At 36.5% G+C, this 13,974-nt stretch overlaps 1 protein-coding gene across 6 annotated transcripts in view; it reads left to right on the top strand.

Moving 5' to 3' along the window:
* LOC135215515 (monomeric sarcosine oxidase-like) overlaps positions 1 to 10,110 on the top strand; it is a 42,543-nt gene extending 32,433 nt beyond the window's left edge. For 2 of the 6 annotated variants that reach the window (XM_064250328.1, XM_064250329.1), the window contains exons 7-9: positions 4,503 to 4,585; positions 4,936 to 5,082; positions 6,925 to 8,283. In XM_064250328.1, coding sequence (XP_064106398.1) covers positions 4,503 to 4,585; positions 4,936 to 5,082; positions 6,925 to 7,166 — 472 coding nt within the window. In that variant the 3' untranslated portion in view covers positions 7,167 to 8,283. Of the gene's footprint in view, positions 1 to 4,502; positions 4,586 to 4,935; positions 5,083 to 6,924; positions 8,284 to 9,824 lie in introns of those variants that run through there. The other 4 variants (XM_064250332.1, XM_064250333.1, XM_064250330.1 and 1 more) reach the window with 4 other exon arrangements.
* Positions 10,111 to 13,974: the final 3,864 nt, after the last annotated feature.

Below are 13,974 nucleotides of genomic sequence, written 5' to 3'. Positions count from 1 at the left end.
CAGTAAAAGCAAGCAACACACTGCCTGTGAACTGCAGACACTAAAATAAAAACCCAGTTGTTTAAATACATTCCTTTCAGTTCCATTTACACGTGTGAACCCTTCGGAGACGTCCTCTTCAGGCTCTTGTAAGGAAGGAATCCTGTCAGTTCAATACAGTAAGACCACAAGCTCGACGTTCCAAGAATAATTCACGAACAGTTTCAAGACCTTGTCTTCTTTTCCGGATAGCGGAGTCCACATTAAAGGGGAAAAGTGATACACAGAAATATGGATCATGGTTTATTCCTCAAATTTGTTATTCTACTTACTTCATTAAAATTCGATATTTAACCTTCCCTTCAGTCATTTGAAATTTATCAATGTTTTAAAATGATTGCGCAGTTTGCAGTCCAGTTAAGTGAATGAAGTATGATTTCGTGTGTGAATACTACCGTTAGAATGAATCTTATTTTAACGATAGGATTCCATTCGATAACATGAAACGTTATGTATACGAAGTAAAGTCGATTTTACGAAATCCAGTTTTAAGCAGAAGAGACAATCATTTACGAACTACGGTTGCATTTATGTTTCAGTCAAATGGCAGGATACGGCGTTAGAGGGGTTAGTTTTGATTAAGAAATACAAGGATCTTCCATGAAGTCTGATCTAGCAGAGGAAATCTATACTGTGTTTGATAAGGAACGACTGTAGAAGACTCACATCAACTGTGCATCTGATGTCTAGGCCAGCCCCTGACGACGCTCCTGATTGGCTGTTGATAAGCCAATCACAGGGTTGGAAACTCTCAGTCTCTCGAGAGAGTTCACATAGGCAGGATGTATGTTCCATCTCTCCTGAGGGATGCGTCTTTCACCAGTATCCCTCAGGAGAGGTGGAACATGCGTCCTGCCTATGAGAACTCTCTCGAGAGATTGAGAGTTTCCATGCCTATGATTGGCTTTTCAACAGCCAATCAGGAGCGTCGTAAGGGACCGGCCTAAACATCACATGCACGATTGATGTGAATCTACTATAGTCATATGTCTGAAATAGATGTATATTAGACAAACGCTATAAAAAGGAGAGAATGTTCTAACTCATAGATTACTTTAGTGTGTAGGGATTCCTCATCCATATGAGAAATCCATTAATACAGAAAATCTAATTTCATGGTAATGATCTCCTTCAGCTCATAATGCAAATTATTTCGTCAGTTCGGTTGTACGTCCGAAATCTTTGCAAAAAGGATTCAGTTGTATTTATAAACTCCAAGAAAATGGAATGAATTGTCCCGGGTTTTCGTGATAATCTCAAGAATTTAAAGTTGCATACATGGGGAACATTGCTTTGTCAAATATGAAATCAAATCATACTTCTAAACAAACTGTATTTGAAACTAAGTTATATTTTCTGAAAGCTACTTACAAATTTTGTTTAGTGAAAGAGCATTTATTTTCATAATGAAGCCCTTACAATGCATTAGGATAAGTAACGAAATTACTTAAATGGGTTTCCTTTCACTTAGATATTTGATATGTTTTCATTTACTTAAAAATTATCTTGAAGTATTAGCTACATAGTTGTTTGTGCGTCTGCAGCACCTTTTCGTTTGCATGATTCTTGCCAGGGTGCAATATTTACGAACATGGAGATACACACTGAAAACAGAAATAAATTGCAGTGAAATATCAGCATCACGTGCATCCTTTTGAAAGCTAAATTAACCCCCTAGATATTTCAGAACTCTGTTTCCGAGGCTCTACAGTGCCAATGTGCTTTCTCGACAATACAATGAAAATCCTTATTTCTAGCGAGCTGAATGACCAAATGACTCCTTGAAAAGAGAACATTGCAGTGATGAGGAGTCTAATTTGTGAGATTATTTAAGCTTCTGTTAGGAGTTATGGTATGAATTCGGTAAACATAACGTCCAATTTTGTGAACGGAATCTTGATTGACCTACGTACTGCTCTTAACAAACGCCTTAATTAAAAACATCCAAGTGAGTCAAGAGTAAAGAATTTTAGCACGAATTCATCTCTTTCATCAGAAGATTTGTTAGTTCATCAGGAACTTTGGTGAGGTGTTTCGTCGCGGATTCTGTGATGATATCGGCCAAATTTGTTGTTGGAATTTTTTTTATGAAGTCTCTGCTTATTGCGTTGCATCTTATGAAGAGTATTTTCAAAGCAGGTGCCCTTGTTTTGTCTTTGAAGAGTACGTGGGGCGTTTAATGAATACCAGGTGTCCTTCCTATCCGTCCTAAGTTTTTAAACGTAAGTGACATCTTCAAGAAATTAATTTTTCCGGTACAAAGAAAATTATTTCGCGCGAAATTTCTTTAGCTGAATATGAAGTAATGATGGGAATACTAGAAATAAACGCTAAAAGTCTGCCAGACGTAATATATTGTGCTCAGAAGTTGTACACCTGCCATAGGTACACTGAATGACAACAGCAGGTGCTATTTATTGCGCTTACCATGTCAGAATTACTCTGGGTTCAACATCCTTAACCATAGCATCGTATTATTTGCTTTTCCTGTTCTCTCTCTCTCTCTCTCCTCTGAAGCTTGTTACAGAAGAAGCTTTGCTAATTTGATAATAGTAAATAATAACTAAAAAATATATACAATGAAAACGTCAGGATTGTCGAAATTGTTTTTTTTTAAATGACGGATGAAAAGGGCACTCAAAGGAAGAATCATAAACAATATATATATATATCATATGTGTGTGTATTTATATATATATATATATATATATATATATATATATATATATATAATACCAAAGACATCTAGATTCAGGAGATACTGTGCAGTGTTATTGTGAAGATTAAGCAAACATGAATGAAGGATAAAAATAGCCACTAGTAAATTATGCTTTTCGGAAACCTTGCTGATGTTCGCATAGAAAGTGGCAGATGGGCCGAGTTTAAGTCTTTTAGCTACGCCATAGGTGAAAGTAGGAAGATGATAGCTAGAGCACTGGAGTGACCATGTAATTAGAAGTGTTTTAAAAGGTAACTAAAACAGATAAAAAAGAATAATTGTTGGAAGGGGGAATAAGAGTGATCTTAGGCATGGAAATTGGTGGGATTATTAAGTAATTATTGCGAAACAAATGTATGTGAAGTATTGGAGTGAAAAGCAGTTTTAATAGGCGTATTTAGCGTGCATGAACCCAGAGTAAGTCATAATAGAATCGACAGAGGTGTAATGCGAGAGATATTAAGATGTATGTTGAAGAACGGTTAAGAGAGATTAGAAGCTTTTGAATATTCAGATGGTAGAGTAACTGGTCAGATGTGAAAGAAGGTCGAGGGGAAAGGTTGTTATGACTTTGAACTTATTATATATCTCGTATAAAAAGAGATGGAAGAAATAAAGGAAAGAAAATATGAAGGTCAAGTTCGATATAAAACAAGAAGTCAGAGTTAAATGAGGCGGATTTGATGGTTAAAGATGATACAATGTTTTAGGAGGATAATGAGGAAAAGCCTCAGAAACTGACAAAAGAGATTGAAAGTTTCTATAGGGAGAATATATCTTAAAGCAAATGTTAGTTAAGACTAAGATTGTGGAGTTATGTAGAAGCCAGAAACCAAAGAATGTTAGCATGCCAGGATGAGGATTGGAAGTGGTCTCATAATGTAATTTTTTTTTTTTTTTTTTTTTAGTAAATGTAACAGATAATGGTGAATTATGAGAAGCCAGGAAACTAGCAAGATCTCAGAGAAAGTCTTCGAAAAGGATTGTTTAAAATAACCAAAAGTTGGGATGTAATACAGGATTGTTGGACCAACTCTCCTTTATCGCAGTGAAATATAAATGCTAAATACGAATAAGAGACGACAAACGGAAATTGCTGAGACGCATTACTTATGTAGTATACGTAAGTAGAGATGGCGCAAGAATGGCCAGAAAAAAAAATGGATAAATGTCTACATGCAAAGATGGTACAGTAAAAAGTTAGCATGGGTAAAAAGATGGATCAAGGTGAACTGGGTGGTTTGTTCACAATGAGAGAATGACGAACGAGAGGCTTGTATGAAGAGACTATGCTTAAGAAATGTAGAGGAAAAGGAGCAAAATGAGACAGGACTTGCTATATTATATATATATATATATATATATATATATATATATATATATATATATATATATATTAATTATATATATATATGTATATATATATATATATATATAGATATATATATATATATATCTATATATATATATAATATAGTATTATGATTGTGTAAGGAACAAGCAGTTATCCAGTTCTCTGTACACGTCATCAGAGGCAGACTGTAATTTAATGGGCATTACCTAAAGCGTTTCTGTTCGTTCGGAAATCAAACTTTTGACTTATCTTTGGTGAGGTACGCATACTAACAGAATGTCTTAATGAATTCACATATAAGTGTGTATGTATGTGTGTGTGTTTGCATCACACGTTAAAAACGACTTAATAAGCATCTCATCATTTTTTTTCATGTCTGCATTCCCTCAGAGACATGCCCACATTCTTCACAAACAACACCTTTGAAAACCTTGATGGTGCTTATGGACTGCCACCGATCAAATACCCTGATGGTATGCATAATTGTTGTTGTCAATGTTTAATTTTTACTAATAAGCTGAAAATTTCATGTGATATAGAGATCATTCATGTAGATAAATAAATGTGTTAAGGTAAATATGCCATCTTTAGGCTTGGATTTTGTATCCCTTTTTATCAGTTTTGAAGTTTTCGACAAATTGCAACATTCATGAAACATTTCGGTGTTTAATAGTTAGCAGCAGTTTATTTATATATCATAAAAATTTCCGTTCAATATTTTTCGTTTTTGAGAATTTTTTTTAATTGTCTGCTAAGCAAATTTTAACTGTTGATTCTTATGATGTATACGTTAAGTTATTTATATGATAATTCTATATACTAGGCCACTGGTACCTGAAAATTGGGCATAACCGTCAGTACGAGAACAAAATCAGTACGCAGAGTGAGATCAGTGAATGGTATGCTCACACCAGGGGGCATCCAGAGGGCGTGCCCAAACTGGGCGAATTTCTCAAGAGCTTACTTCCAGGTCAGTCTTTTTCTTTCTTGTTTTTTTCTTTATTTCTAATAGGTTTCATGATTTATGTAATTATGCCATATCTCCATATTTTTCAGTTAATTTAGTCACTGTCAGTCGCAAATCCGAATTGATTTTAAATACCTTTTCGTTTCTCTGTTTGGCGTTGAAGTTGCAACTCACCGTATTCATTTACCTTTAGAGTAACGTAAGTTGTACCTGTTGGTTTGTTTACGAAGAAGCTTTTCGTCTTATTTCTCCTTAGTGGCTTTGCTTTCAACATGGCTGTGACTTAACTGGCTTGATTACAAGACTAAGCAAAACGCATAAAGTTTATACAAAGCCGCACCATCCAAAGAACAGCAACATTGCACGGGACATTAACGAAGGTCACTGACTTGAACCTAGCCCACACATCCTTAGTCAGAAGTCGTGTTTACGGGGAAAGAGACATGAATCTCCACTCCTCAAATTTTTCGAGACCCTCCTAACCAAAGCCTGATCAGTGATAAGATTTTACGATGCGATCCCTGGCTTGAGTCTCGTTTATCCGTTCTTCGCTTTTGCTGACTCATTTTCGTCTCTTTTCCTCAAGTACAAAGCAGTGACTGGGGAGGTAAACCAAGGATTGGGAGGAGAAAGCAAAGATCTGAAGGACAAAGGAAGGTTTTGGGGGACAAAGAAAGCATATGGAGGACAAATAAATGACTGGGGAGACAAAGCGATGATTTTGGTGACAGAACATATCATTGACTACCAAGACAAAGCAGTGACTGGGGAGGCAAACAATGCTTTAGGTGACAATCGATGATTGGGAAGACAAAACACTGGCTGAGGAGACAAAGCAAGAATTGGGAAGACAAATCAAGGATTTGGAGGACAAACCAAGGATTTGGAGGACAAACCAAGGATTTGGAGGACAAACCAAGGATTTGGAGGACAAGCCAAGGATTTAAGGGGCAAAGCAGTGATTGAGAATTCAAAGCACTGACTATCGAACAAAGCTGTGACTGAGGAGACTTAGCAAAGATTTGGAAGATATAAAGAATAATTGGGGAGAAAAAAACAATGATTTTGGTGACAAAGCAATGATAGAAGAGATAAAGCAGCGACTGGACAGACAAAGCAATGATCAGGAGACAAAGTAATAATTTGGATAACAAAGCGATGAGTGTGAAGGCACAGCAGTGACTGCCGAAAATAAGCAATGAGTAGTTAGACTAAAAACTTTTGTAGATTTGAAAAAAAATATACATATTTTAATCATTGTGGGTTTTTCCTCCTTTTAGTGACTTATCATTAGATTTAGATAATACACTGATTGCAATGTCAGTTGTGTGTTACGCTGCTCTTACTGGGATCGCAGTCTCTTAGTAAAGTATCCTGTTGATCTAATCAGACCTTACAAGGAAAATCAGGATTATAATTGAATACCTTACACAATTTTTTTTTTTTTTGGCTGCATTCCCACTTTATTATTCACTCTTTAGTTGGTATTTTCATAACGAAACGGAACTGATAATGTAATTTCTTTTTACATACGTTTAACTCATCTCCATGACAGGAGAATACTACAAAGAGTATAATTACAGTTTCATAAAGACAGTTGATAATGATAGGGTTTTCTTACTAACGATTAGCTCATCGGTGGCTGCGAGTTCGATTCTCGGGCATTCCGCTGAGGGGTTAGAGATGTGTATTTCTGGTGATAGAAGTTCACCCTCGACGTGGTTCGGAAGTCACGTAAAGCCGTTGGTCCCGTTGCTGAATAACCACTGGTTCCATGCAACGTAAAAACACCATACAAACAAACATAAAGACATTGCAGTAGAGATGACGTTTTTCACCCAGCAGGTCTGAAGGTAGAAGCCGTTTCAGGAGACGGTTGCATAACCTCCCACACGCCGAACGAAGAGCCCTTTATCGATGTTATTGCCGAGGGTTTCGGGGTGGCCCTCGGTGGCAATCGATGGGCAGCGAAGTCGAGCGACGAAATCGGACGCCTGGCTGCCAGGCTCGTGGTCCTCGACGAATGGCAGTCCGAGATTCCCAGAGAGCGCGTTCGAGTCGTATGGAGGGCTGAGCACAAGCTGTGATATAACGGAGACCGGAAAAAATGAGCAAATTAACAATGATTTCAGGAACGTAAGCATACGTGCTTTCATTCATTTTTTTGTAAATTTCTATATAACTACTTAAATGTTTGTTTATGAAATATATTTATCCTTAAGTCCCCCCAAACAGTGAAAGAATAGTGAGCAAAAGTTAGGTTTGACGGTGCATATAAGTCATGTTTGTATCAATTCGGTCTGTATGTGGTTTCTTGGTGCAATCCTTTAAAGGTTTACTGAGGTACTGTAAGAGCAGTTCTCACCTGATTTAGATCTTGTCCTTCAAATTTTTTATTATTTACTCCTAAACACACACACACACATACACACACACAGACACACACACACACACACATATATATATATATATATATATATATATATATATATATATATATATTACTTTGTTCTCATTTGGGGAAGGGGTATTTGGCTTCCCATCCAACCCTCTTTAGGGATGAAGTTGCAGGCCAAACAAATTTCCTTTTTACTCCAGCAGACGCTTGTACCCATTTGCAGCTGGGCGGGCTGCTGAAAGACGATAAGCCAGAGGCAAACCACGAACCTAGCAAAAGTGTAAATTTGAGCCGAGAGCGGCATCCATGGCCCCATTCCTGGTTCAAGGACAGTGGAGTCGTTTATCAGTGAAAATCGTTCAGAAATTTGTAATTGTGTAAGTAAGGATTTAGTTCTGTATCTATTGAATCATTCAAAGTTGTCTATAAGGCCAAGAAGCACTGGGGCACCTTCAGCTATTCGGCACTTGAGGTGGAAAGGGAGAGTTAAAGTGGTTGGACAGCAGCAAGACTGAAGAAAGGAAGTGAGAACAGAAGTAAATTAAAAGGTAGAAAAAAAATAAAATAAAATAAATGGCTGCAGCTTGGGACCGAAGTGAAGCTGCAAACAACCTTCAGTAATTCCCTACGGTGCATTGCATGAGGTGCACTGTTGGTAGTACAACAGCCCAACGTTGTTTAATTTTATATATTCGTACACATACACACGAAACACACTCACACATGCAAATATTTATGTCAACAGTTAGGTAATACCTTCGCAATGTCATCAAGAAAGCAACGCAAATAGTTCCCAGTCAAGAAAAGACCAAAACAGAAGCGGAGCCAGAAGAGAACCTTGAAAGAGGAGGAGCCCCGTAATCACTTGAGCACTTCGCCGTGTGTTGTGGAGTAATAGAGATGGCAATAATATTATGAGCGAAGGCTGAGTCATGGGACCAAAACACGCCTTTGCCAGAAGTCGTTCGCTCCACAGCGATGACACCAACGACTCTTCTTACCCAACAGAACTGCCCGTCAGAATTCCTTGGTCTTCGGGAACTAGGGTGACAGAAGTAACGTCAAAGATCTTTCAGACGTACTATTTAGAACGTAACATTTTAATTGGGAATAGTTGTTGATAAACAGGGTTATGAATAAGCAAGGTTTATGAATGTAACAGTGACATATAGTAATGCATGCGATTCTGGTGATAGTAATCATTATAATGTTATTGTTAAAAGCAATGTGATTTTTAATATGTAACAAACGCCAAGGCAAAAAGCTGTATAATATATGATACTTTTGATCGAAAGTCAATGGATTTCTATGCTACAGTCAAGGTAAGGCTGTATGAAATTATTTCGTTTTTAAAATTATTTTAAAAACAAAAGTATTTATGGCATCAATTTAACACATAGGGTGGGTAAGGTACGCGCTCTGCAATAGAAATTCCTGAGAAAAGATCATTTTATATAATACAAGTTTTATTACTGAAAATGACAGAGGTGATGCATTTTGGATTTCCGAAATCTGCTCTTCTTATAATTAATCATGTAACAACAGCAATAAACGGTTATAAGTATCTTTAAATTACTTTCATTTTACTGCAGTATACAGAGGCCACATGCATCAATCATTACATAATACGGCCCCTGATTAGACAAAGTACAAGAGACCACATTGTGTTTAGGCCCAAAATCATTCAAAAGCCCAATCAAAATTGATTTAAAGGCCGGATTCGGCCTAAGGGTTGAGTAACCCTCTTGCATAAGAAAGGTGACAGATGCTGAGTTTAGGATTATAAGGACAATTTTGTTTACTATATCTGGAAACGATGTAGAAAGTGAGGTAATAATTAAAATAACTGTGTGCTTAGAATGGGAAAGGTGTATGTGGATTGAGTTGATATCTGATTGAAATTATCAAGAGTAAACGGTGAAGCCTGTTCTACGTCTCTAGCTGATTGTCATTTATACAGATGTAGGTGCAAAAGTATGGCATCAAGAATAGGTAATAAATGAAAAATGTTATGGCTAATATAGGGGGCAATTCATTGCTTATTGGTGACTGTTACAAAATTTGAAGGGTCTGGTGAAAGACTTTCGGGAGAATTGAATAAGTAGGAAGCTGAAAGTGAATGATGGAAAGATCACAAGTAGGAGCGTAAATCAAGAACAATTAACAATGAATGTTAGCATAGATGGTACAAGAATAGAACTGGTTGTCTCATGTGTCAGTATAGGTGAGAAAATGTCAGGGCTGATGAACAAAGGAAAGTAAGTGCCAGAATAAAGGAGGGAAGTAGTGGTTTGGGAAAGAATGATTAGTTTACGTAATCTGACAACATTCTTCTCTATTCCTTTAGGTTTGGAATAGAATACGAGAGTCTCGGAAAGTAATTGATCATGGCAAGAAAAATAAGAGATATAATGTTCTTGACAAAATTGAAAGCATGAATTGAACGGCTTCTGTGGAAGGAGAAGAAGGAACAAAAACCAACGTATTGGAGTGACAGAAGTGTTACAAGAGTGACTGAGCATTAATACCCAGGAAGCTCGAGAGAGCAAGTGCAAGACAGAGACAAATTACTATGTGGGATACGGGTCGACGTGCTCTCACTAATGACATAAGCACGTATACTTCTACCGTGAGATTGTTTTATTTTTCGCAGGATGTTCATGTTTCGATCAAGAATTGGAGAAAGACATTATCGTCACTGTCTTGTTTTTCATCTTAAAACGTCATTTTCAAGATGGACTGTTCATTGTTGCAATAACGATGTTGCACAATCACGGGTACTGAAAATAATGTTCTGTACACATCATTGATTCTCAAACGTAACTCAGGAGCAGATTCACGCAACAACAATGTTAAATACAAGAAATGGTTCAGCCACATTATTTTTTTATTTTTTTAGCTGATATATAAAATGGGTGCAGGAAGAGTGAGAGCAGGGAATAGTTTAGAAAGGTAAGTATTAGTAAGAGTAATGTAAAGCGTGGTTTATCTACAATTTTATTTGGGTAAGGGAACAATTTTCTTGCTATGGCCTAATAATATTAACATATTACAATAATAATTTTACATTATACTAACATGGTGAATTACAGGAATTACACATTTTAAATTTTATCTCTTAATAGTATAGTTCTTTTTAACAAAAGTTCCAGTTTTCTAATCTTAACCTTAATGTTGACTTATAACAATTTTGCAATATATTTACATTGTAAATTTTGCACATTACTTCTTCACAAGACGTTTCTTGATAGTATAATGGTTGAGGTTCATCACGATGAATATATGAAGATACGCCCCACCATCTGCGGTCTGTGTTGTTTGGGTAGTCTCTCTTCTGCTTCCGATTCTTCTGTTAATTCACTTCATTTTTCAACAAAACATTCCCTTTGTCTTTAGCACCTTCGTTCGTGTTGTTCACCTCTTACACACTGCAGGCACTTGTTTTTAATGGATTTCGAAGATTCTGATTTATTTCCAGAGAAAAGATTGTTTCATCCGTAAAGTTTGGCCACGTTGCCAAATACCATTTTTCCCCAGTGTCAAGCACGTGCAGTAAGCTAAATTTCCTGACTAGCATCACAAGAAGAACACCTGAAGAAGATCTGAGAGAAACGAATCATTTCGTTTTCCAAGAGCTCTCGATTTCCCCAGAAGGAAAAGTTGAATATACGTTATAATTATTTTTTTTCACTCGTTTCACACAGGCGCTCAAGATCTCACAATATTTTGGCGCAGGAATGCCTGTCATAGAAAAAAGTATAGTTTTGACAAAAAAAAATGGTTTATTTATACTTAAAAGAACACTAAGAAGATATGAAATTAAGGTTTTTTTAGCCATTAACATAACAGGATTCAGAATTCGCTTGGGTGCTTTAAAATTAGGAATCTAGTATTCAGGGCTGTTGCCAGGAGAGGGTTCCATGATAACTGCCCGAAATGAGATATAATATTTTTTTTCTTTTTTTAGAAATATGCAGTTTCTGGAATTGGTAAAATTTTCTTCGACAATATAACATTTAAACATTAAATGGAAAAGTACATAAAGCCTTAATTAATCATACAACGGAAAGTAAAACAACTCTACCTCAAAGCTACGTGCAAGAATGCAACCAACAGTTATTAATCGGTAAAAGGAAATAAGCCTACCCCTTTTTCAACTATAGTACAAGACATCCAGATCAATGAGATTCCTGTAAACTTAGTTAAGTATTCTTCTGGAAAACATATAAGAAGATACAATTCATTAGATGAGACGAGTTATGAAGCAGATCTATCTGAGGAAGAAAGTATTTAGATTCCAAATTGGAGGTTGCAGATATATTAATCCTAAGACATGAGATTCAATAAAGCATTTTTTTTTGCTGGTATAATTATAATGCCACCAGAAACAGCATCTACGGTTTATTTGATATCAAAGGCTTAAGTTTAGGGGGAAATCGTAGAATGATAAAACCAGCCTTTCCTTGAACCATGAAAGTATACCAAAGGCATTGTTGCAGACTGTATAAGAAATGAGCCCAGTTCACCTACATTATTGATAAAAAAAATAGAGATCTAATTCAGACCACAGGAGAAAAATATGCCAACTCTCCGCAAAGGAATAATTTAAGATAATTAATTTGCGCTGCTCTTGAGATATATACAAAAACAATTTTGAAAAAGGAAGGACGAACTGAAGAAGAAGCAACATTATATTTTAGTTTAGTATTAGGAGGAAGCAAATTTAACTCATTCAAAACAATATCATGAAGGATATGAGACTCGATTTAAGATCAAATCTTACAACTTTGGCAATTCTAACTCAGCAATAAGAACAGCGGCTCACTTAAAAGTTTTGCTAAATTTGTGCTACGAAGAAAGGCTCTAGTTCTAATAAAAGTAATTAGAAAATTATTAATTCATCCATTTAAACATTGTAAAAAGCTAAGGAATTTTCCCATGAACACGAATGGAAAATAATTTTCTACTGAAAAGTTAATAAGAATGAAAGAATATTTCTAAAGCAAGCTTCACAAAGGATGGGATCCTTAACAACATCTGTGCACTGAGCGAAGGAATGCAACTTAACTCCTACGCCACAGACGAAGGAATCCGATAATTGCTGGAGAGGCAAAGACGTGGTCACTTTTAAAGCCGGTTACATTATCCACAGGCAACTGTCATAGGTCAGGGCGCCAAGCAGCAGATAAGAGACTCCCTCTTGAAGAGGAGGAGGAGGAGGAGCAGGAGGAGGGGGGAGAGAAAGGGGGTTGGAGGGGAGGCCCGGTTAAGGAGTCTCGCGTCAGAGGCGAAATATCATCCATTTCCTCTGCATGACAACACGATGACAAACTGTCAATCATTCTTCGGCGTCACTGCAGTTGCTAAATTTGCCGCTGGAGATATTTGAACCCGAGACAAATGTCCAAGATTTCTGACACTGAAATCTCTCTCTCTCTCTCTCTCTCTGTCAGTTAAGTAATGAATATTTTTGTGTGATTATAATCTAAATAAATTGAAAAAAAAGTAGTATATAGAAATGTTAAGAGTGTGTTTTCTTATATAAAAGCCAAAATCAAGTTTTATATTGGCTACAAAGCATCATAATTATGCCTAGATTTGCCTATTGTATAAACTTATGTACAGAATCCAAAGAAAAAATACTAAAATAATAGAAATTCATTTAGTTTGTATAAGAGATTGTACAAAATCTACTGTACTTATTTTTGTAATTTGGACCAAATACTCTTTTGTAAAATTCATATTATTTTGTATTGTGGTCAATAAAAATATCTATCTATCTATCTATCTGTTAGGAAAAAAAATAGCATCTCATGGTGCGTCATCAAGAGGAAATGACAGCATTATAACTGATGGAGGCATGTAAACAAACTTAATCCTTATGTCCATTAAAAACAGAGAAGAGGAACCATTCAGGAAACGGCCTATGCCAACGGAGGAAAAAATAGATGAATGAGTAAAAACAAAAGAAATCCCGGCCCCATATCCGATTTCAGATCCATCTCCAAATCCAGCCAACTTCTCTTTGGCCAGCATCCCACCTACCCCTCCATCAAACGGCTTTGCAATGTGTCAATAGCTTTCTAGTTATCTCGTGAACTGACAGACACGGATGAATGCATAACATCAATCCAGATTTGTTCCCGGAGGGAAAGGGAAGCTGAGTGATCTACTAACACTGAAAAATATCGCCCCAAAACTGCAAGAAGAAGAAGAAAGAGTTTGAGGATGAGTTGTCGCAAATTGCTGGTAGAGGTCCCAGTAGTAGATGAAATTCTTTGGTAGTACACTTTAATTGAACGAACTTTTAGTGGCCACAAAAGCTGTCATCGAACCTGCTGTCTACTGCTTGCTCTTTTAAAATATTTCATTCTCTGCCTAACTCGCAAAAGTCAAAACAACCAAAACCAGCCACCAAGTCACGGAGCAACAGGGCACTGTATTTCAACCAAACGCCGAGGATAAAAGGAAAACGATTGCAAACGAGACTCCTGAAG

The sequence above is a fragment of the Macrobrachium nipponense genome, chromosome 5, assembly GCF_015104395.2.
Source record: "Macrobrachium nipponense isolate FS-2020 chromosome 5, ASM1510439v2, whole genome shotgun sequence".
NCBI lineage: Eukaryota > Metazoa > Arthropoda > Malacostraca > Decapoda > Palaemonidae > Macrobrachium > Macrobrachium nipponense.
Note: the sequence above shows the minus strand (reverse complement) of the source record. Positions and strands in the feature narration are given on the sequence as shown.